General features: G+C 36.8%; 3 protein-coding genes across 4 annotated transcripts in view; 2 read left to right on the top strand and 1 right to left on the bottom strand.

The window, feature by feature from the left end:
* The window catches only part of LOC149713415 (CD109 antigen-like), a 44,153-nt gene extending 38,395 nt beyond the window's left edge, over window positions 1–5,758 (top strand). Inside the window, exons 19-28 of the mRNA XM_089847715.1 lie at window positions 397–504; window positions 568–696; window positions 911–1,055; window positions 1,218–1,394; window positions 1,714–2,190; window positions 2,563–2,774; window positions 3,069–3,284; window positions 3,344–3,456; window positions 4,208–4,473; window positions 5,336–5,758. Coding sequence (XP_089703841.1) covers window positions 397–504; window positions 568–696; window positions 911–1,055; window positions 1,218–1,394; window positions 1,714–2,190; window positions 2,563–2,774; window positions 3,069–3,284; window positions 3,344–3,456; window positions 4,208–4,473; window positions 5,336–5,529 — 2,037 coding nt within the window. The 3' untranslated portion in view covers window positions 5,530–5,758. The remainder of the gene's footprint in view (window positions 1–396; window positions 505–567; window positions 697–910; window positions 1,056–1,217; window positions 1,395–1,713; window positions 2,191–2,562; window positions 2,775–3,068; window positions 3,285–3,343; window positions 3,457–4,207; window positions 4,474–5,335) is intronic.
* An 858-nt stretch (window positions 5,759–6,616) lies between these two features.
* Window positions 6,617–21,591, bottom strand: LOC149713413 (cytochrome P450 4C1-like). Of its 2 annotated transcripts, none has more exons than XM_089843778.1 (10): window positions 21,356–21,591; window positions 19,673–19,785; window positions 19,112–19,200; window positions 13,346–13,533; window positions 13,218–13,287; window positions 12,466–12,592; window positions 7,854–8,042; window positions 7,583–7,754; window positions 7,430–7,498; window positions 6,617–7,057 (listed from the first exon to the last, which is right to left on the bottom strand). In XM_089843778.1, the coding sequence occupies exons 1-10, from the start codon at window positions 21,552–21,554 to the stop codon at window positions 6,714–6,716; spliced, it is 1,560 nt and encodes a 519-aa protein (XP_089699904.1). In that variant the 5' UTR covers window positions 21,555–21,591; the 3' UTR covers window positions 6,617–6,713. The 2 variants fall into 2 exon arrangements, with proteins under 2 accessions (XP_089699904.1, XP_089699909.1); XM_089843783.1 differs by having other exon boundaries at window positions 6,923–7,057; window positions 7,430–7,496; window positions 7,576–7,754.
* LOC149713414 (uncharacterized) lies at window positions 14,702–16,931 on the top strand. Its single transcript, XM_089847682.1, has 2 exons — window positions 14,702–15,372; window positions 15,518–16,931. The coding sequence occupies exons 1-2, from the start codon at window positions 14,898–14,900 to the stop codon at window positions 16,702–16,704; spliced, it is 1,662 nt and encodes a 553-aa protein (XP_089703808.1). The 5' UTR covers window positions 14,702–14,897; the 3' UTR covers window positions 16,705–16,931.
* Window positions 21,592–22,085: the final 494 nt, after the last annotated feature.

Genomic DNA, 22,085 nt, shown 5'->3' with positions numbered 1-22,085 from the left:
TATTTGGGGTAATATAGTTCTATAAGGACAGACCAAAGGGAAAGCGCGCAGTTTAGTTAATTGAAATGAAAAGCCACTCGGCGTGTGCTAAAATGGGTATAATGGTCGAAACACTCGCTGGTGACCAGTTTAGATAACAGCTGATAATTAGTATGCGAGTTCATTTGCAAGCTATAATTGAGAAACTAAACGAGAAGTCCCGATATTTTTTTAATTCGAGAAACGAAATGAACCAAAGTTACTGGTCACCGGACTCGCAAAACATGTTTTCGTCCAAAATATCAGCGCGTTCTAATTAAAACGGTTTGGGCTGGGCCTTGATTATCAGTCAGTCTGCCAGTTGGGACTTCGACTTACATAGATATATAGATTAAACGGCAATATTCAAATTTAAAGGCTGAAGTAACTATGGAAAATAAGAAAGGAGAATTTGAATTCACGGTTGCCAAGAATGACATCAAAGGTGAACGTTCCACGGAACAATCGAAAACGAAACAAGTTTCTGTAAGATTTTAAACTAAATTTTTTATAGTACCTTTCTGAATTTTTTTCTGTTTTTCTACATAGATATCCCCTCAAGATGGAACGCCAGTATCATTTTTAATTACTCCATTGAAACTGGGAAATATTGAGATAAGAGTCACAGCTTCTTCATCATTGGCCGGAGATGGTGTATCTAAAAATCTACTGGTTAAGGTATAGTTTAAATGATATTAAGAACGTACTTAAGATACCATAAGAACTTCGGAAAAATTCAATTGATGAAGTTGGACAATTCATAATATGAGGGACAGGATGATACCAAGGGTCAATTTTATGAATGAGAAGACGTTCTTATGGTTTCTTTAATATGTTCTTCATACCAGCATTGATAGTATCTCAGTTTAACACTAGCTGATTTATATTTCAGCCGGAGGGAACGCCACAATATTTTAACAAGGCCATATTGGTTGATCTAAGAAATCCCAATGGGCGACCTGTGACTGAAAACGTCACCATACCTATTCCCAAAAACGCTGTAAATGGTTCTACAAGAATTACAGTCTCGGCAATTGGTATGTGTGATTATAGGCATATAATGGTTGTCTAGTCTTTCTCCTTTTGACAATGAAAATTGAGAAATACTTCTTAATCCTTTTTTTTTATATGTGAATTTCAGAATATAGAGGTGAAATGGGGGTTATGTTAAAACAGCTTTTTTTACCATTATACTATAGGCGATTTACTGGGAAGCAGTGTTAACAACATTGACAAACTAATCAGAATGCCAACTGGTTGTGGCGAACAGAATCTTCTAAACTTTGTACCGAATATTGTCATAAGCCAGTACTTGGAACGTGCTAACAGACTTTCTGAATCAGTCAGAGCTAAAACGAGAGCATTTACTGAAAGTGGTAAGTGTAAATTTGTTTTTATATTGTACAGCCAGCGACGAAATTGAACCAATAATTACGTGGCCCGCCGAATCTAGTTTTAATGTAACAATAATTCCATGAGAAATGTAACATAAGTTTGACTCTGATTACTGAGAGGTGGTAAAGCGATGATTGGTGAGACTGTCAATGGCTTAGTAGTGACTAAATAGTTAATTGTTGCATCGGTCTCAAACTAGCTTTCAGTGTAGCTATATCATCATGAAGTGTAGGAAATATCATACTTATAAAATATCTCTTATATTTGGAAACTGGAAGCTACATTTGATCATTTTTCCAGGTTACCAGAGGGAACTCACTTACAAAAGAACTGACGGGTCATTTAGCGCTTTCGGAAACAGTGACAAGGAAGGCAGTACTTGGCTGACGGCGTTCGTTGTTAAATCATTCCTTCAAGCTCAACAACTAATAGATATTGACGAGAACGTGTTGGAAGTCGCGCAAAAATGGTTGCTGAGCAAACAAAAGCCAGACGGTTCTTTCGAAGAAAATGGCGAAGTTCATTTTAAAGCCATGCAAGGAGGTTCCGGAAGCGGAATCGCTTTAACCGCGTTCGTATTGATCGGACTGTTGGAAAATCCGAAGCAAAGAAGTATCACTAACGAGATCAATTTGGCCAAGAGCTATTTAGTCAACCAAATGATAAGCACTGACGACCCCTATATTATATCAATTGGAACCTACGCTCTTCATTTGGCAGACGACTCCAACAAAGACGCGATGTTACAAAAACTGAATAGTTTAGCCAAGAGAGATGGTATGATTTCTTTCAATCTTGGCAGAAGTTAATGTTTAGCTTCTATCTCGTGAAGTATAAGACTCGGTTCTCAGAGCGTATTTGAAACCTTCACTGTTAGTTTCGATCCCAGTGCTCCCAGCGCAACCTTTTGCGTTTTGTGCAGAAGCCCTGATTTGCTTTGAAATACAAAGTATTACTGGAGCTGTTTCTGCGGGTTTCTTTCAGGAGCTTAGTACTATAGACAAATTAGCCTAAAAGCGATGTATATTAAAGATAACTTTGAAGTCTTATATTTCGCAGATCTGTGTTATAAATTTATGACCTTGGCAAGAGTACATGTACTTTTGATCTTAGTGATAAGCGGAACTCAATTTTTTTCGCGGCTTACAGGAGACATGGTTTACTGGACAAGAACGGAAAAACCACTAAATACAACGGATAAACGATCGGATTATTTCTTTTTGCCGCAGTCTCAGGATGTCGAAATGACCGCGTACGCTCTATTGACTCAAGCTCTTAAAGGTGATATTGCGGCAGCCTTACCAATCATGAGGTGGCTAATTTCTCGACAGAATGAAAATGGTGGATTCACGTCAACACAGGTAATTTTTTGCTGCGTGTTTTCTATTACGTCGCTATATAACAAAAGCTTAGCTTTTTGCTTGAGTCGATCGCTCGTTAGTGTGGAGCTCTGGTATATGAAAATACGTTGAATACACGAGATCTCATCGATACTTTACATTATTCAAAAAAAATTAAATTCTAGTAGGTCTTACTCGCTTATGTTGGGTTAATATGACTACGAATATCTTACTTAATCTATTTAGTGGCCATCTATAAGACGAGCTAAGAGTGCAATCATGTGTCATGGAATTAATTCCATATTGTCATTTCAGGACACAGTTGTTGGTATTCAGGCATTGGGCAAAATGGCTACTCGTTTAGTGTCTTCCACAATTTCAATTGACGTTAAATTAAATTATGGCGAACAAAGGAGTAAAAACATCAGGATTGGTGGCGATAACGCTATAGTTTTGCAGAAACAGCAACTTCCTTCCGACACGAAGTATGTTGAAATTGAGGCCACTGGAAATGGTGTTGCTGTTATTCAAGTATGTAATAATAATTTAAGGTTTACTTGGCGTGTAGTAATTTCATTTGCATTTTTAAGGTTTCTTGGACCTTTAACCTCGCAGTCTCTGGGGAAGATCCTCCATTTTTCTTAAATCCTCTTTTGGACAAAACATCAACCGAGAGTTACCTGCAACTCAGTGTTTGCACTCAGTAAGTATATGTTGCTTGACCTCGGGTGTGTGGGTTTTGTGGATTTGCTTGTGGAGATCGGATACGCGAAAAGATCCACTGCCAGTTCGGAGTTCGTATTTGAAAAGAATTGATTCCATAGGTGTTTGGATAAAAGGGGGAGGTGCTTCTAAAGAAAATGCATTAGACGCGCAGCATCTGTGAAGTTTTGCGTCACTTGATATTCGTTTCGCGAATCCTGACGACGTCGCTCTACCCATTGACGTGTGCAGCGACGTTTCGGGTACATTCGAACAACCTGATCAAGCAACAACTAAGCCTAATATAGCTTTCACATGAGTTTTTTGCGCAGTTGCTCAGTTTTTGACTGCATCACAGACAGCTCGAATAGAGAACGAAAAATCATACACTATTCTGTGATAGCTGCGGGATGGAATCGAAAAGGGGGTGAGCCATGTTCTGCGGCAATTAAAGTCTCCCAGTGTACCTTGCGTACGCCTCTACCTTTCGGTTGCTATTGTTAAGTGCGGCCGTGGCCTGCGTAGCGTCATTGTATTTGATTAACTGGTTAGAACCAATTTCTTGGGAACGGCGCTAATTAAACAGTCGAACCATTATACTCACCGATTTTAGTCTTGAACCGGTAGCAATAATCTATCCGAAATTTCATCTATATCTGTGTTTAAAATTCTAGTGTGATATTTTTTCAATTGCTATTAATGTTTTGCAGACGTATCGTTTTGGTTTTTGAATGACTTAGTCTCTATTCTAGTTACCGGGAAGAAGGAGCCACGAACATGGCTGTAATGGAGGTAAATCTTCCTTCGGGCTATGTTGCCGACGTTGATGCCTTGCCTAGTATACTACAAATCCCTAAAGCGAAAAGGGTCGAAGCATCCGATGGAGACACAACTGTCAACATATACTTCGACAAGATTGACAAAGATGAATTATGCGTCACCGTTCCAGCTCACCGAAGTTTTAAAGTAGCTCATCAAAAACCAGTGCCCGTCAAATTATACGATTACTACAATCTTGGTAAATATGCCTATCTTTACATTTTTCTAAAAAACTATTCGATCTACGTCTACAAAACGCTTCTAATCCCAATTGCCTATTATGCCACAGAAATGACTAGCAAGTAATGTATGCACTAACTATATTTCTGCCATTCGTTCTTATTTCCCCGCTCCGAATTTTCATAGTTACTAGTGTCTGAATTTAACAGAAAATATAACAGAAATAATTCCATGATACTCTTCTGCGATACATAGCCGATTTCATAAACATTCGTGAAATATTTCCTCAAATTAACTTCCTTCTATCTATCTGGGCAATAATTTCTCGCTTTTGCGGCTACATTACAATTCCGTTGCAAACCTGACGTCCAAACTGTAAGGGCGAAAAGTTGTTCAGAGGATAGATTGTTTGTTAACACATCTAATGTCCTAAGAATTTACTTGGTACATAACGGAGTGCATTGTTTACGAGCAGTGACATAGCAGCAGATAAGGGTTTCCAAAACTTAGTTTTAGAAAGGGTTAAACTACTGGAACGTTTCAGGGCTTACCATAATTCTAAAATTGGTTCCTGTATCCACCAAGTCGTACCTCAGTTTAAAACTGTTACCACTTCCCTTCTAGGTAACACTATGAGATCTAGCACCATCACGGGGTTATAATTTTAAATGTCGACCTTTTTGCAACATTTACAAACTAAGATGGTTAATTAAGAGCGCTAGTTAATTTCCAAAATAGAAACCTTCTTCAAATTATGAAAAGTATAAACATACATTCCTGGTATAACTTAACGAGACCAGCAATACCTTGTTTGAACATTCTTACGCTATCCTGAATACGTGCTTGATTTCTAAAAATAAGTATTTCGTTCTCTATTTTAGAAAAGAGCACCAGGATGTTTTATCACCCACATGTGGCAACGTTATGTGATATATGCGAGGATAATGACTGTGACGACAGTTGTAACGCTGTTGAAGAGAATAGCGAACAAAAGGGAGATGGCAACGGTGGAGCAACAACATTAAACAGTCCAATGTTTGTCGCGTTATTTGTCATATTTCTAATCTGGAAATAATTTTCATATATTTTATGTAAAGTTGTAAATAGATCTCAGATGTCTTCGTTCGTTTTTGAGGAAGAATAACATTTTAACATTTAGCTTTATAAAAAAAAATCCAACCGTTTATAAGTTTTTAACTGTATATATCTACTGAAAGGTATTTCCTTACAAGGATTACCAGAAAACTTATTTAATAGACCAAGAGCATTTGCGATTAACAATAAAGACAATTTTCTAACAAAAATGGTACTGACAATTTCAAATGTATTACCATATATTTACGGAATCAGCGTGAGATAGCACAAACTACCGCCATGTTCACACTTTCGAGGGAAACCGGTTCTAAACAATTCAAAACGATTGCAAGGTAGAGAGCGAAAACTCTGGATGCTTTTTTTAAACGCCATTGAAAACACTGAAAATATATTGAAGCCCAATGGCATGGTTCTATTGTGAGCTGAGGCTGTTGTAATCGCTTCGAAGCGGTGAGGAAATTTCAAACATGCGGGGCAAACCAATTTACAAGTGTTTCCCGTACCTAGTGTGAACACATCTTACGTCACACTATATCAATGTCACATGGCGCTAAATGAGCCTTCGACTGACGTGGACACCATAAGCCATTTTTCTTACGATTAATCCCACATTTCTGGGAGCCGCCCGACTCGGCACGAATAATGACGCTAACATAGTCCACAACTGCCCGCTCAAAGCCCCATTTATGAAGATAGTAAACTGTAATTAGGTCTGATATTAATAATTTTTGAAACCAAATGTTTATCGAAATTTAATACAAATAACGACAAAGTGAGGATTAAGCAGATAAGTTGTAAATAAGTCTATTTCCCAAGCCTCGGTCGATACATTAGTAAGTTTCTCTCTCTAAGGTCCAGTAATCAGTAAACTACTTTTCCTGTAGTCGTCTCCAGCGTTGTGTCCAATTTATTCATAAACTAGTTTGAACTCCAAACATGGAGTGCGCTGTAGGAGGCACCGTGATGGGAAGTGATAAACAAACTGGCTAACATAGATGGTTTCGAATAGCTCTTAGTCTTCTGACTGAAGATTAAGCGTGTCCGTATTCGGAACTGCGGATTTAGTTTTCATAGCACATGTAAATAACTTTTAAGCACGATTTAGAACTGTGATTCAAATTTATTATTTTTAACACTAAAGTATATATAGATTAACTTTCAGAACTAATTACGTAAAGAGAATACGAGTGGCAGACCCCTTAGCGGTTTCTGTATCATTCCGGAGCACATCAATATTTTGTCTCGATGGTAGAGAGAATGGACACTAAAACGCCTCAATATGGAGCTAAGGATAATCTTCATCTCTAACATAGCAAATTTGAAACCGGGACAGCCACGTGGTCCAGCCGAGAAAGTGAGAAAAGCGTACGGATCAATCGGTTTCTCGGCGTTCGGTAGAAATCGTTCTGGAATGAATTTCTCCGGATCGGGATACATATCTGGATCCTTATGGACATTGCCAATGAGTATTGAGATGCTGTTTCCTTTAGGAATTACCAAATTGTCGTCTGAAAGAAGTTAAGAGAAGAAATGGCGCTAAACAACATTTAAAACAGGGAAATGGAAAGTGATCTTTCATCAAACTTTTTACAACAATAAATCTAAGTAACAGAAAGTGAGGTAATAATGAGACCACAACCTAATGCTTATCACATTACCGTTCAACCAACGAATAGATATTTACTATTCAAACGGGATACTACGGAAAACCTCGACTAATAGCTCAAATAAACTAATTTATATTTGCCTGGCTTGCACTTAAATGGTACTACGAAAGCTAAAAACCTCGATCCCCATTCTGCGCTGTCTTTATTGTATCATTGCTCAAAGCAACGCAGTTTATTTACCGCTGATCATTATTATTATTCGGAGACACTAACCAACACGTAAATCGCTCAGCAGAGTTCTGGAAATTGCACTAACTGGTGGGTAGAGCCGGGCCGCTTCCTGTAATACAATTTTAATCGTAAGTTTAGTCAAAGATTTCTACTACTTGGAATAGGTGACTTATTTCGTCTGCAGAAACCTTTCCTTTATGACACATTCGAGATACGTTAGTTTCTTGATGTGGTCTAGTTCGATAGGTGTGTCAGGGTCAGTACCAAACACAGCATCCATTTCCGCGTGAGCCTTGCCAAGGGAATCTTTGTCCAAACCCAATAGGTACAATGCGAAACTCATGTTCAAGGACGACGTGTCATGCCCCTATGTAGAATAGCACAAAATATCAGAATAGTACTGAATTTTCCCTTTTTGACTAAGTGGTGTTTTTGGTAATTTTACAAGAGAATGTATCTCTCATACCCCTAGTAACAATGTTTCTAATTCATCTTGCACATCTTCAAGCGTTAGACTCTTGTCCCGCATATGCATTTCCAGTACCATATCCAGAAATGATTTTCCGACCAATTTTGATTCAGGAATATCGGTCTCGTTTCTTGTAGGGTTATTTTGTCTAGCTTCCATTAAATCCTTTTTGCGTTTTTCAATTATCTGGGAAAACATGTTAATCATTTATAGCTAGCGCTTCATATAAAAAACGTTATTGCGTCATAGGATGAAATGAACATAGAGGTTGCAATATTCGTCCGATCTATTACTAACTTTTCTTCGCGAATCCGTAGAACCGATTGATTTTAGTTTTGTTATGTGAACCATAGTACATAATACCAGAAGTTAATGACTTCTTTTCCAGGATAAGAAGTCATTAACTTCTGATATTACTTAATCTACTAAAGCAACGTTACAGGGGAACCTGGGAACACGTCTATATATATGGTCAGGAATGTATGGAGGGGCTGGAATGGCTAAGGGGGCTCTCGATGTACCCTTGATGGTGGAAACATAAGGAGAGTCCTTTTTTTAGAAGTGTAGCTCCTCCCCCTACGTCTGTTTAGTTGTCTACCGAAGGCGAAAAATGTCATGACTCGTTAAAATGGCATGACAGAAGTGACCTTTTAGTTTTTTTGAAGTTAAATGCGCTGATTCGCCGCCGTTCGCTTTCATATTCGATTCTCTCAGCCTAGTCAGAGGACCTAGGGTAGAAGGTGGAGAATTATAGCAAACAAGATTTTTTGGCAGCCAAAGAATGAATGAAAATAATTTAAGTGGTAAATACGATTTTTACGTCAGGCTATGACGTCACTAGCGTTAATTAAGACACGCCAGTTGTTTCCAAGATCATTTCACGCCGATTTGGATTTGACCTTAGCCATTCCAACCCCTCCATACATTCCTGATACGGTCAATGCAAAACTTCGGAGATGTAAAAATAGCATTATATCTTATTAAGTGGAGCAGCGGAGTATGAATTTAATCCTCGCTCGTTGCCCTATTTTTCTGTCATGAAGATGGTGCTCAAATTTTAATTATCTATCAAGATATGTGTTGTGCGGACTACAATTTTCGTGAAAAGGGATACTGATTGCCATATTCTACTTTAGGTGGTTTCAAGCTTGCCACAAAACAACCGTACATTAATGTTCAAGAGCGCTTTTTCTGTAAATGTTTGCTTGTGTGTTCCAAAAATGGTGGTTGGACCGAAGAACAGTGTTCTATGAGCGATTCTGAATCGAAATTTTGTATGACAGTTTGCCCTAGGTTATGATTGGACTCAGGGCCGGATTAACAATATTTTGGGCCCTAGGCAAGGCCTTAGACCCGGGCCCCCAGCCCCCCAACAGACCACAGTTTAAGAGAATCTAAGAGACATACTATTTTCTATACCTTTAATTGACTTAACACTTAACTGCATATTTAAATTTCTTTTTGAACTCAATAGTTAAATTTCTTTCATTCTAACTCAAGAAATTTATCAATTATCTCTTCATAGTCTATGAAGTCGTTTAGTAAATCCTTTTCAATATATATAAGATAAAGAATTTAATTTTTACTGGGCTAATGTGGTTCTTAGGTAGTTTTTCACTCTTTTTAAAGCTGAAAAGGATCTTTCGCCACTTGCATTGCAAACACAACTAAATTCTCAAAACAATTTCTAAGTTTGGAAAAGCTGAAATTATATTATTGGTACGAATGAAGGAATGAAAGAATTCTGGGTTTTTGCTTTCTTCATTCTTCACGAAATGCTTGAAATGTAGCAGTTCGTTTTCAAGCTCTTCAAAATTTAAATCATTGCAATACGTTTCTGCCAATTCTTGGAAAGCTCCAGAGAAAGATTCATCGGGGGCATGAATGTTAAAAATAGGTTTGAACTTTTCATCAGTGTCCTTGTTAACTTCAGATTGTTTTTTAGTATTTGTCATTAGATACGACGTAAAACACTTTTATTTTGAAAGCACCCCGTCCACTCAGTCGGTTTTTAGCCACATCGTATGATGTACATCTACGATGAGGCTCTTAGTTTGGCCTCGTTTGGTTCGTGTATTTTAAGAGGATGGGCATTTTAATAGTAACTTTAAGCATTGCATTTAATCAGTGGCGTCGGAACCGGGGGGCAGGGAGGGCTCAAGCCCCTGCTCTAACGAAATGTGAGGGGGCGCAGCCCCCTCACATTTGGTTTTTAATTTTCTTACTTTGTATTCATTTAGGTATTAAATTTTAGATTAAAAATAAAAAATTGCTATATTTTAAGACCTACTGCATTACAAAAAATTGTAAAGCATATTTTAGCTATACTTTCTGAATTTCTTTAATAGTAGTCTCACCCCTTGAGAAATACGGTCCAGGGCTGATACTAAGTCACTTTTTTCAAATTCGGTTACTAAAAGTCACTTTTCCAAAAATTAGTTACTATTTGCCATTTTTTTTTGGATTTTTGAGTCTTTCGGTGTTATTTATCTTCTCGACCACAAAGTTAAACGTAATATATTTGTCTTATGACGGTTTAAACGAAAAAATAGCGAGATCACAGTTGATCAAAGTCCAAAATCGTGGAGCTCGCTTCGCTCGCTCAGCAAATTTTTAACTTATTATTTAAAATTAATCCAATTCAAATGAGTGTTTGTTTTATTTTTGAATGCTTTGCATTCTGTAATTGAATTTCGCCGTATACCTTTTATGAGGTGACCTTTCTTTTGACTGGAAATATCTAAGACCATAGATTGGGCTTAATTACGACTCCGACCTTTAAAATATCTTTTAAATCGGTCATCTCTGAAAACATTTCATTTCAAGTGGCCCTTTTTATAGCTTGATTTACCCCTATTTAGTCCCTTTTTGCTTTCTATTTCTAAATTAATTAGTCACTTATTCAACTAAAATTGAGCGTATGAGTGAGTATCACCCCTGAATACCTTATGCATAGTCTCATTCCAGGTTAATATCGTCTTACAGTCTCATGCCACATCCCCGGTGTATATCTATAATTATACTATTTAAAATAATACTTGTGTAAATTACGACAAAAGCTTTCAAAAGACGCTCCGGAGCAGGTTTGGGGCGTTATCCCATACATCCTCCCTGGTCTTCATCGGAGCCCGAGCCCCCCAACTTCAAAACACTTCCGACGCCCCTGCATTTAATTGTATCAGTAAGGGTTAGCATTTTGAATTGTGTTTTACGATTGCTCGACATATTTAAAGCGAGATAAAGGATTATGGTGTTACCTTAATTAAAATGGAAGGTTTAATACTCCCTTTAAAATTCCTGTCACCAGTTGACAATAAGGGTTTCACGCTTTCAATCCCGCTCCCCTATATCAAAATTCAAAGAAATCGAGAGAATTTTCAAAAGCAAAAAGAAGTATATTCCGACGTTAAATTTAGAATGGCCTTAAGGAGATGTTAATTATTAGAAGTTACGTGTATTTCTCCACAAATCGAGAAGAATTTAAAAAAAGCACTAACTTGTGGCCCTAAATATTACAATTATAATGTAAGTAAATTTATTGAAGTAAGGATTAAGGGTTATTATTTTTGTTAGGGCAACGAGGGGTTATTCACTCTCATTTTCTGTACTTCTTTTAATGGGCATTTACGGGTATTTCGTTTAAACACTGTTAAAGGATGCTCATCGTGGGGGTACTCACGTTTTTCGTTCGTGTCACACTATTATAATTATAACAGAAGTAAAAAATGAAGTAATCATTTTAAAACAGTTCAGGTAGCGCATCGAGGGCTATTCACTTAAATTTTCTGTACGCCTGTCAAGTACTGTACGATGTGGCTACTATTACGAGCCCAACCCTTGGGTCGCCTTGTTCTTTCCTGCGCCTTTAACATATTTACGTATTTTTTCCCCTTTCTTCGTTACTTTTGTAAATTATTTCTTTTGTGAGCTGAGCAATTATTTAAAATATTTCAAATTATCACGACCACCCCGAATAAAGCTTCTCAAGGAATCATACAATGCAACCCCAGTGTTTAATGACGGTCAGTAACAACATGATTCAAAATGAAATTTCTTTCTCGGAGGATTACGACTTCTCAAAATACATTTCCATTGAATTTTTAAGTTTCTTTTCGTCTTTTTCTTTCTTCCTTTATAAATTGCCATAATGTTTTTGGGTAACGGTTTTTCCAACATTACGCTGCCGTTACATCTCACCTGGCTTTTCCATGGTGTCAGTGACGTTATGTTTTGGTAGAGAAAGAGGGGGAATATATTTTTTGGTTTTTCATTTTCTCAATTTTGGAAAACTAGCTGATTACGGGCCCCTCAGATATCCGGGCCCTAGGCAATTGCCTAACTTGCCTAGTGGTTAATCCGGCCCTGATTGGACTATTTGCCGGATCACCTCTTAAATCTAAGCAACTGAAACACAATGCTAATTTATTTATAGGATCATCCTTATAACACTGCAATCATCTGGTTCTGGGTGTCCATTAGGACAAAATGTCATAGAAATGTTTTCACTTAAAATCACTGTACATACTTCGGCACTATCACCCTTTTTGGAACACAATTTATGAAAATTTCATGTTGGATAATTCATCTTATATCCATTGTTGTATCTTACTTCCATCGTGAACTTTCTTGCGTATTTGAGGGCTTCGAAGTAACGCTTCCCTTCGTCAAAATATTTGAAAGTACAGTCTAACCAATACCAAGGTTTAACTATGCGAAGCATAACGCTAGAAACCAATCTGCATTTAAGAAAATTTTAATTTCAGTGGTATCATCAAAAGTACATAGAAAAACACAGCGTCTAGACATTTTTATCAGCCTTTTCTAGCATCTGACATGCTTTTTGGAGCGCAAATCGTTTTGAAATCATTGAAGCCAATCAGATTGATATTCTTTGTTCATGTAATCGTTTCGGTAAGCCCCAAGCGGTAAAACAAGAATCTATGGTAGCGGTTAAAGGTAGAAATATCAATACAGTTGATTTGCAACTGCGTTTCAATCGTTGTCTGTCATTCCTCTAACATGTAATGAATTTTCTTCACTACCAGTCATTTAAAAAACATTAATAAAAAGGCACAGGCTCCTTGGGAGCCCAGATGTACCAGTCTGGTTACCAGGGCTTTAGCATAGGTATCATTATTCGTGTATTTGAAAAAAATTTATTTTTTGTAATCATCTTTCCTTTTCAAATATGTTAGAGATTTAATCATAATCTAAAAGGTTACGCTCAATTATTTAAACTAAACCATTAAAGACCCTCGGAAATGTAAGGTTAGATGTATAAATGTATTAAACACAAATCATAAAACTGCGTAGTTTATTTGCCTATTGCCAGAGTCGTTTAATTGGTGTAATAATACTTACGTGTCTATGCAGTGCAAATATTTCGAGTCCTGACGTTTCTGTATTCCCATTTTAACACCAGTTGAGGTTTCTAGGAAATTTTTTAATTAATATTAAATGTAGGCTTTATTACCTTTCATTTAATGTACCCAAAATGATGTCGAGTGTACAAAATCCCATCAGAGGAACTATGTCAATTGCCTTATATACAAGGGCATTCAAATTCGATACCAAAATCAGGGAATTCTCGTAAAATATGTCAAAGTACGATTCGACCACCTTTTGGTGCAGAGTTGGAGCTAGTACTTTACGCCTTTCTCTCCATATCTTTTCATCACTGTCAATGGAAAACAATACGGTTAATTCAGCCCATAATACTCATCAAATCAATCCTACAAATTATTTTCACAGTTAATTTAAGTTTCGTGAAAATTAACACACCTAACTTATCGATTATCTTTTGTGTGTGCTAATGTGGGTGTACCCCGGTTACACGAAAAACGTAAACTGGTTGAAACAAGTTGGAAAACCAAAATATTACCACTCCGAGTCGAGGAAAGAACTACCTAAAAACCTATTTTCCTAAATATGTAATTATTGCTCTTTGCAACTGCAGAAACTAAAATTATTGAATTAATCAAGCATTATTTGAAGCTTTATTCACAACAAGGTTGCCGTGAAAACACCATCCTCTCGTTCTAAATCAACAATGTTCTTAGCTTGTCAGCTTGACTGTTAATGGTTGCCAAAACTAAAGCTGATTTATCTTAAGCTCGAAGCTCGATCGAGTACTCGAAGCACATGATGACTAACTATTACAACTCACGAAAATAATTTCGTATTAGCTACGCGTGTTTGGGGTGGGGAGGGGGTCCAGAGGTTGAGGTATAATTTAAATTTTTCGGTACTCATTCACAACGCGACTTAGCCTTACCACGATAGAGTTCAATTTACAATGGTTAACCAAAAATTTCCAAAGCTTGTTTTACTTCCAAAAAACCAAAGATTTCCAGTCCCATAAAACGTTTGAATTGGGACACACATAAACCATAAACTACAAACCCACAACACACAGTAACTCATCATAATTGTAAGAGTCACACTCGTAGCTAAAAAAAACTATTGCAACTATAAATACAGCGTGTTTCTGATAAGTCTACCGTAAATTAAAGGGTGTCTTCTTTGGGTCAGACTAAGTGAAAAGTGTCATAGAACATGGGGTTTCGGAGGTGCAGGCCCCCAAACATTGGCCCCTAAAACAAGGAAATTGGCACACATGTGGAGTAAGACATAGCAGATTTTCCATCTTATTTAAACCATTTCAATAAATCCCAATCTTAGGACATTAATGAGGCTTTATCTAGCAAAATTGTACTTTTAAAGGTAGAAGTGTGCCTAAGCTGGTAAGTGGTAATGTAAAAGTAGTTCAAAGTGTATTAGGGCAGGGGTTTTCAGTTAATGTTACTTATATTCGTATCTAGCCTAGTTAACATCGTTAATAGACCCTTAAAGAAAATAAACAAGCTGGACACCTTATATCGCCGAGTCGGGATTTTTTCGAATAGAGTACCAACGCCATCTAGTGGCGAAAGGTTTCGTTGAATAAATTTATTCGTCTGCTCTTTCAATTTCAAAAAAGTTCAAGGCTTAGTGAACTGTTAGTGTATTAGAACTTAAGTGGTTACAAACAAATTATTAACAATGACTAGTCACCGTGGTACAGCATGTTGTGTACACAACTGCAAGAGTTATTCACGTGTTCACCGTGACCTAGTTGATAAAAAGATAAGTTTTTCTGTTTTTCCTAATGATGTTGCCCTTAAGGAAGAATGGATCGCCAGAATTCAGCTTAGTTTTGATATGGATGGTGATAATCAACCTAGATCGTCGAAAAAACTAAGATGGCAACCAAAAAAATATAGTGCTGTTTGTGGCCTTCATTTTAATCACGATGGAAAACGGAAGTATGAAGACAAAGTTCCAATATATATCGGCAATTATGTACTGCCAAAAAACATTTTCATCTCGGACATAGTTGTGTTGGATAGCGATCCGAAAGGAATTCTTATGGAGATAGGAGCGGAAGTAGAGCTGGGTTCGAAAGTGTCCATGCAAGAAACAAGCCCTGTCAAAACCATTGTAAAGAATAAAAATAATCTGCAAATGTTTCATTTAGGTATTCCTCTAGCCATGAGCAAAGATGCCACTGTTAGAGCTTGAGAAGTATAGCTTTCCTCAGCTGCGACATTGATATCTTCCGCTTATTAAGGCAAGAATAGTAAAATACATAAGTGGTTATTACATTTGTAATTTCATTACAGAACACCCATATTCTTCTGGTATTAATATCCAAGTTAATGAACTTCGAAAACAGTTGGATTTGATTAGGATCAACGAGAAAAAGTTGCAGCAGGATTTGATGGAATCAGAAAAATCCATTGTTTGTTTAAGAACAGAGAACGCCCAGTTGAAAATACAACTTCAGCGATTACAAGAGGATGTTAAGAAAAAAGAGTCCGAAAGTCAAAATAATAAATTTCGTTTGGAAAATGTCTCGAAAAGCGATAAGATGTTAAGATTTTATACCGGATTTTCTTGCCTTGAAGATCTGAATATTCTATACCGACAAATTGAACCAGCGTTACCTAATGTTTCACTCTATAGTAAAGGAGGTGGCTATATAAGGTCAACGGAAAGGAATGAATCTTCTCGAGGAAGGCCTATGGTTATAGAATTTAAGGACCAGTTATTTTTAACATTATGTAAACTGAGAGTTGGGCTTCTAAACCAAGACTTGGCTTACCGCTTTCAAATATCTCTGACTAGTGTTAGTAATTACATAACTACATGGTTAGATTTATTATACAGAAAGCTAACCATCATCCCTATCTGGCCATCAAGACAAGTTATAAACGAGTACATGCCAAATGAATTTAAGGAAAAATTTCCAACAACCAGGGTTATCATTGATTGCACTGAGTTTTTTATTGAAAGGCCCTCTGACTATGGTACTCAGTGCGATACCTACTCAAATTACAAGCGGCATACGACAGCAAAAGCTCTTATAGGAGCTACGCCAAATGGTTTTATATCATTTATCTCCCCCTTAGCTCCAGGTAGAGAAAGTGATGTGGAAATAACTGCCAAAAGTGGTCTTCTGGAAAAATTGGAAAAAGGTGACATGGTTCTTGCGGACCGAGGATTTTTAATACATGATCTATTAGCTGCCAAAGGAGTAGATCTAAACATTCCCCCATTCTTAGGTGGTAGGAAACAATTATCATTATCAGATGAAGTTAGAACTCGAGAAATTGCGAATGTAAGAATTCACATAGAAAGAGTTATCAAAGAGATTAAAAGTTTCCGTATTCTTAAATTTACGTTTCCCAATTCAATGCATGCAAGTTTAGAAAAAATTTGGTACATTTGTTGCTACCTGCAAAATTTTATAAATGAACCACTTTTAGACAGAAAAGAATGCCCAATTCAAGTGGATATGGAATTTTAAAAGTTTTTATTGAGCAACGAAGGAATTTGTACTTTGTGTTTTTATCACAACTAGCTTTGTTAAATGTAAATAGGAACAGTTTCTTTAAAGCTTTGTACCTTTATCACAAATGTTAATCACAATTTAGCTAAACATTAATTAAAAAATGATCAAAGTAAAAGGATTCAAGTTTTGGCAACATTGATTCAAAAAATAATTCTTGGTTAAACTGGATTCTTTCACAAAAACAGTCCACTCCTGTGTCGACAAAGAAATCGCACCATGACAAACCAGTTATGCCTAACTGGCCTTGCACTTGATAAAAATAATTATGAGTGCGGTTCAAAATGACTTTTCCTGTTACGTCTCTTTTCAAACATATTTTGGTTTTCAGATTGTTTCCAGCAATAGCTTCGTCAATACTGAGTCCGAGTTCTTTAGCCTTTGCTAGGGTCTTAATTTCTATGAGGCCAAACTCTTTAATATCTTCATCATAAATGAGCCCATCTGGAGACGTACCTAACGCAGGCATACCTGGATTAATAATTAACCCAACTTTGAAGGTTTTAACCTTGTTGTTTTTCATTGCACAATATTTTTGAAGAGCAGTTGCTTCATTGTCTAAGCCTTCTCTTACATACTTTAATTTGCTTATATCTACACCGCCACGAACTGTCGCAACAAATTGTGGGGTCACTTTCGCTTTTCTTTTAATGATTGACCCAAAATGTGATGTAGTCACCCTAGATTTCTTTTCAGTTTTCCATAATTGGCATGAAGACTGCTCTCTTGTGTATTCTTCTATTTTCCTTGATTCTTCTACAGTCACTTTAACTGATTCTGGAAAATCCAATTCTGAACTTCTATGTATAAGCTGCGTAGGTAGTTTTAGCCTCTCTATTTCGCTGTTCAAAGACTCGTCAATACAAATATCATTTTGGTTAACAATATGACCATAGGTGATTGGAATGAATTCTGATGGCATATGATTTTCCTGTCTTAAGATCACCTGCCACATTCTCCTTTTGTTTTGAGATTTAAAATCCACTTCCAACTTCTCTAGTTGAGACTTGTTTTCTTCGAAAGAAGGGTTAACAGGCAAAGAAACGTAATTTGACACACACACCTTCCTTGAGCTTCTTTTACTAACTTCTTTCCCAGGAGTATGCTTTGTAAAATTTAAAATACTGAAGTTCGTTGTGGACAAATTATTCTTCACGTTCAGCTTCCCCCATTTTTGGGCAATGTCAGTTCGTGAAACATCATTCGGAATGAATGTCAAACCTTGCATGATACAGTCCCAGAGAAACCACAATGTTGCAGCCACATGAGAACAAACCCCTCCTTGACCTGATTTACATTCACAAGCCCCTTTCTTTATATTGCCACTAACAGAATCCATTACAATATGAACAGAATAAATGGATTTAGCAGTATATGAAGCGTGGACTTTAGATTTGACATGAGAGATTGATCTACTCTTCTCGTGAGATATTAAAACGTTGGTTACTTTTTGCGCTTTGAACATTCGATAGCCTTTTAGTTTATGCTTCCCGCTCTTTCTTGAAAAATGGTGCCTATGAATAGTTTGATCATTGAAAGTATTAGGGATATTCTTGAGAAGTTTCGTCCAGTTTCCTTTTGGAATGGCGTAAACTTCATTTGAAAGGTTTGCCAAAGCAGGTCTGAAATTATAAAAACTTTACTAAGCCTTTGCCAAAATCTAAAACTGTGTAATTTCAAAATTTTCAATGACAAGCTTAGGAAATCTCCTTACCTTTCTACGATTTCAGACTCCATTTCAAAAACAACAAGGTAATTAAGTTGTGAGCTTGTGGTAAAGCTCTAAACCAGTTCCTAAATTATTTTAACTCGAAACTTCAGATCCCGACTTCCGCCATTAAATACTCCTAGCCACTACTGCGCAAAATCGGCCCATAGCCGTCTAAACCAATCAGATTAATATACTGATTACCCAGAATGCTCTGTCAATCCTCAAAAGACGGTTAGGAAATTTGAACGATTTTCTTTTAGGGTGTATTAGAGGCATTTTTCAAAATGTCCACTATTGTGCTATAACAATTTGCACTACTTTAAAAATTACACTTTGTTGGATAAAGGCTCATTTACTTTCTTAGTCGAGTGGGGCTATTGAAATTGTCTAAACAAGATGAGCAAGCTGATATGTCTTACTCTACATGTGAGGCAATTTCCTTGTTTTAGTGGTCATGTTCTTTGACACTTTTTACTCAGTCTGAACCAAATTATGGCAGATTTATCAGAAAATACCTGTATATTGTAAAAACAAAAAAAAGAAATTGAACATGAACTGTAATTAACAATTACCATCTCCGCCTTTAAAAATAGTACAGTCTAAGGTTTCACTTTCGTCGCACAAAGTAAAGGTCTTATTAAATTGCGTTCTTACCTTGTTAATAAGCCACTGCGTAACCATCCTTTGATGAAGTAATACATTTGTGGAGCTTTTTGTACATTTTTCTTGCTCTTCAAAAGATCCTATTTTTCATGGGATAATTGAAAAAACTTTCTTCTCGATTAGATGAGTAAACCCAAGAAGAAATATGCTAATATAGGTTTATTTCTTCTTGGTAAAACCAGAAGTAGGATAAGGGACTAGAAGTAAAGAGCTCAAGCATTGGTACCAGATCCTGGCACTAGTGAACAAATTTGAGGATTTTATGCCGCTTCGATCGCGCCTACACTAGAGAGAAGAAAAATTGGTCGAGTTCCAAAAAAAGTTCCTACCCCTTCCCCTCATCTTAAAGCTGCGGAACACGGACGCGAGTGCTTGAATCTAGTTCGGCCGTCTACCACCGCGAGCAGCTTACGTTTTGGAGGGGAAATTCTGAAACCGCTACCAGAGGGCCAACCGTTGGTGTTTTAACAAGAATATTCACTTTCGCCAAGTGAAGAATTTTGTTACCTCTATACTTCTAGTCCCTTATCTTACTTCTGGTAAAACTGATACCTTGGCGGTAGACGCCTTGAGTGCGATAAAGTATTTTTCGAAACCGAAAGTGATATGTACCATCGGCGCCCCATTTCCCATTGGATCAATCGCCGCCAGTCTTTCAAGTATTCCTGTACACAAATCAGTTCAAGGAGAGAATGAAAAGGCGAAACTATAGTCGTTTATAGTCTTAGAGGGTACCAAAATTAGCCTACTCAGTACTCACAACTGAGGTAAATCAGTATCCCTTCATACTGAAAAATAGATCCCCAAAAGGTTTCATTTTTAATATTCTGGCGCCAAACTGTAAGTTAAGGCTATAATATATGTTTATAATACATATATGGGCTTCCATTACAATTATTTTTTTACTTTTCGAAACCTGCTATTTATTACAATTTCAGAACTTTATCGGCATTCCACATAACAAAACCTCTCGCTGCAAAAGAGACTCGCGAGGCACATGCGCAGTTTGTTGCGAGGAACTTTACAAAAAAATACTATTGCGCTTGTAATATTTTTTAACCCACCACTCTTAGATCAATTTAGAATAAGATAAGACCGTCAAAATTCTAGAGAAGAACTTCCCTTATTTTTATATTTTCAATATTTATACATACTTTTGAAAATTTACATAAAAGTGACACAAAGGTTTTGGTGGGTTTTATTAATTATATTTTTGAATATAATTAGTCAAAAATGGACCTGCGAATGCACCGGTTATACGCGTATAAGAAAGACGCAGTTTAATTTTACCGTCGATATCAGTCACAGTAGAGGTTTTTGAAATGGTTTGATTCAGTTCCTCAATGTTAGTTTAAAGCATGGTTTTCACCTGACCGAAAAAAACTACTTTGCAGCTGGACGTCAAACGTCAGATTTGCTTTTCACGTTGTCGCCCAACGTAATAGCGTTTTCACTTAGCGTAGTTCCCGCAAATAAAGGAACCAAGGCTTAACAGATAAACTGAACACTGCACTAATTGCCGCAAATTGCGGTCAATCTATTGCTTTTCTTTTTTGCAATCTTTGTTTCTAATATCATACAGATTTGTATTGTTCCAAACCTCTTCAATAAACCTTTCAGCATTGAACTTAGGCATTTTCAGAGATTTGTACTAGTAACTGACTCGATTAGGAACGAAATAAATAAAAAAATGGCGGACCGCGGACGGCCTCTTCCGAACACGCGTGGTCGAAAATGACGTCACGACTCTAGCTTATTGCTGATTGGCTCGCGCAGAGCGTTAACGTTGAACGCGAGCGAAAAAATAGAAAGCTAATATCGCCACACTGAACGTAATTTCTGTCCAGCGCAACTATGTTTTTTTTTTCGGTTGTCGCTTGACTTCGGGCGAAAAGTCGTGATTTACGCCAAGTGAAAACCATGCTTTAGCCTGCAAATTCATTGCAAGCTTAAAGGCTGGCTATTCTAAACCGATAAATTATAGCTTTATGAATAAAAAGATATTGGAATATGAAAGTTCGATGGAAAAACATTCTGAAACATCATACAGATATTCCATAAGGGTGAATCCAAAGACTATTTATTGTTAAGAGTACACATAGACCCGAAACTGGTCAAGGTTCCCTTCCTTTATCTCAAAACACCCGCACGTCAAGAAAAAATTAGCAAGGAGTGAAAGTGCGTGATATGTCATATGACGTAGAATAGCAATAGTAATAATCGCAGACTACTTACTAACAGTCAGCGGTATCTTGCTTTTCGTGAGAATCAACGGAGCTACAATATCGTAAGTTGATGTGAGGCGCGAATCCAAGCTGGGCACAGTTTCGAATATGGTTTCATGTTTTTGGAAATTTTTCAAAAACTTAATGATGAGAAACGCAATAATTCCCGCAATTAAGCAAGAAACACAGCCCGAAAATGTTATCTCCATCAATACGCGTTCAAAAGTGAGCAATTCATCATGTCAATAATATTAAGTACAGCTCTTTTAAAGCAGTCTTATATGTTTGGTCAGTAACGCGAATTTGTTATAAAATTTATATGGATGGAAGCTTGGTAGTTTGTTTTTAATAGATTCTCGTATCTTTAAAGAATGATATTAAATACTTTATAGATAAAGTGAAATAATACACTTATCTAATTTTCGAGCCAATTCAGCAAGTACACTTATTTCAAGGCTTCAATAAGTAAATACGAAGGGTTTATTATATATGGAAGTTACCATGAGCAATGATTTGTTTAGGCGATGAACATTTTCCGAAAGCCCCCTTTTAAGTGCACATGGAAGGAATTGATTCCCCTTCTAAAGTTTAGGCCGGTTTAGGCATCATTTGATTAGAGGGGTGAAATAATTTTCTAAAAGGTGTTGATGACATAATAACTATCATCAATAAAATTTCGGTTTCAAAAACTTTCACCAGCCTCTGCCTATATTTTTTTCACACAAGGATTTCTCGCCCAT

The sequence above is a fragment of the Phalangium opilio genome, unplaced genomic scaffold, assembly GCF_054372755.1.
Source record: "Phalangium opilio isolate 3A_F unplaced genomic scaffold, DU_Popi_V2 ptg000009l_1, whole genome shotgun sequence".
Lineage (NCBI taxonomy): Eukaryota > Metazoa > Arthropoda > Arachnida > Opiliones > Phalangiidae > Phalangium > Phalangium opilio.
This window is presented reverse-complemented; position numbering and strand designations above follow the sequence as displayed.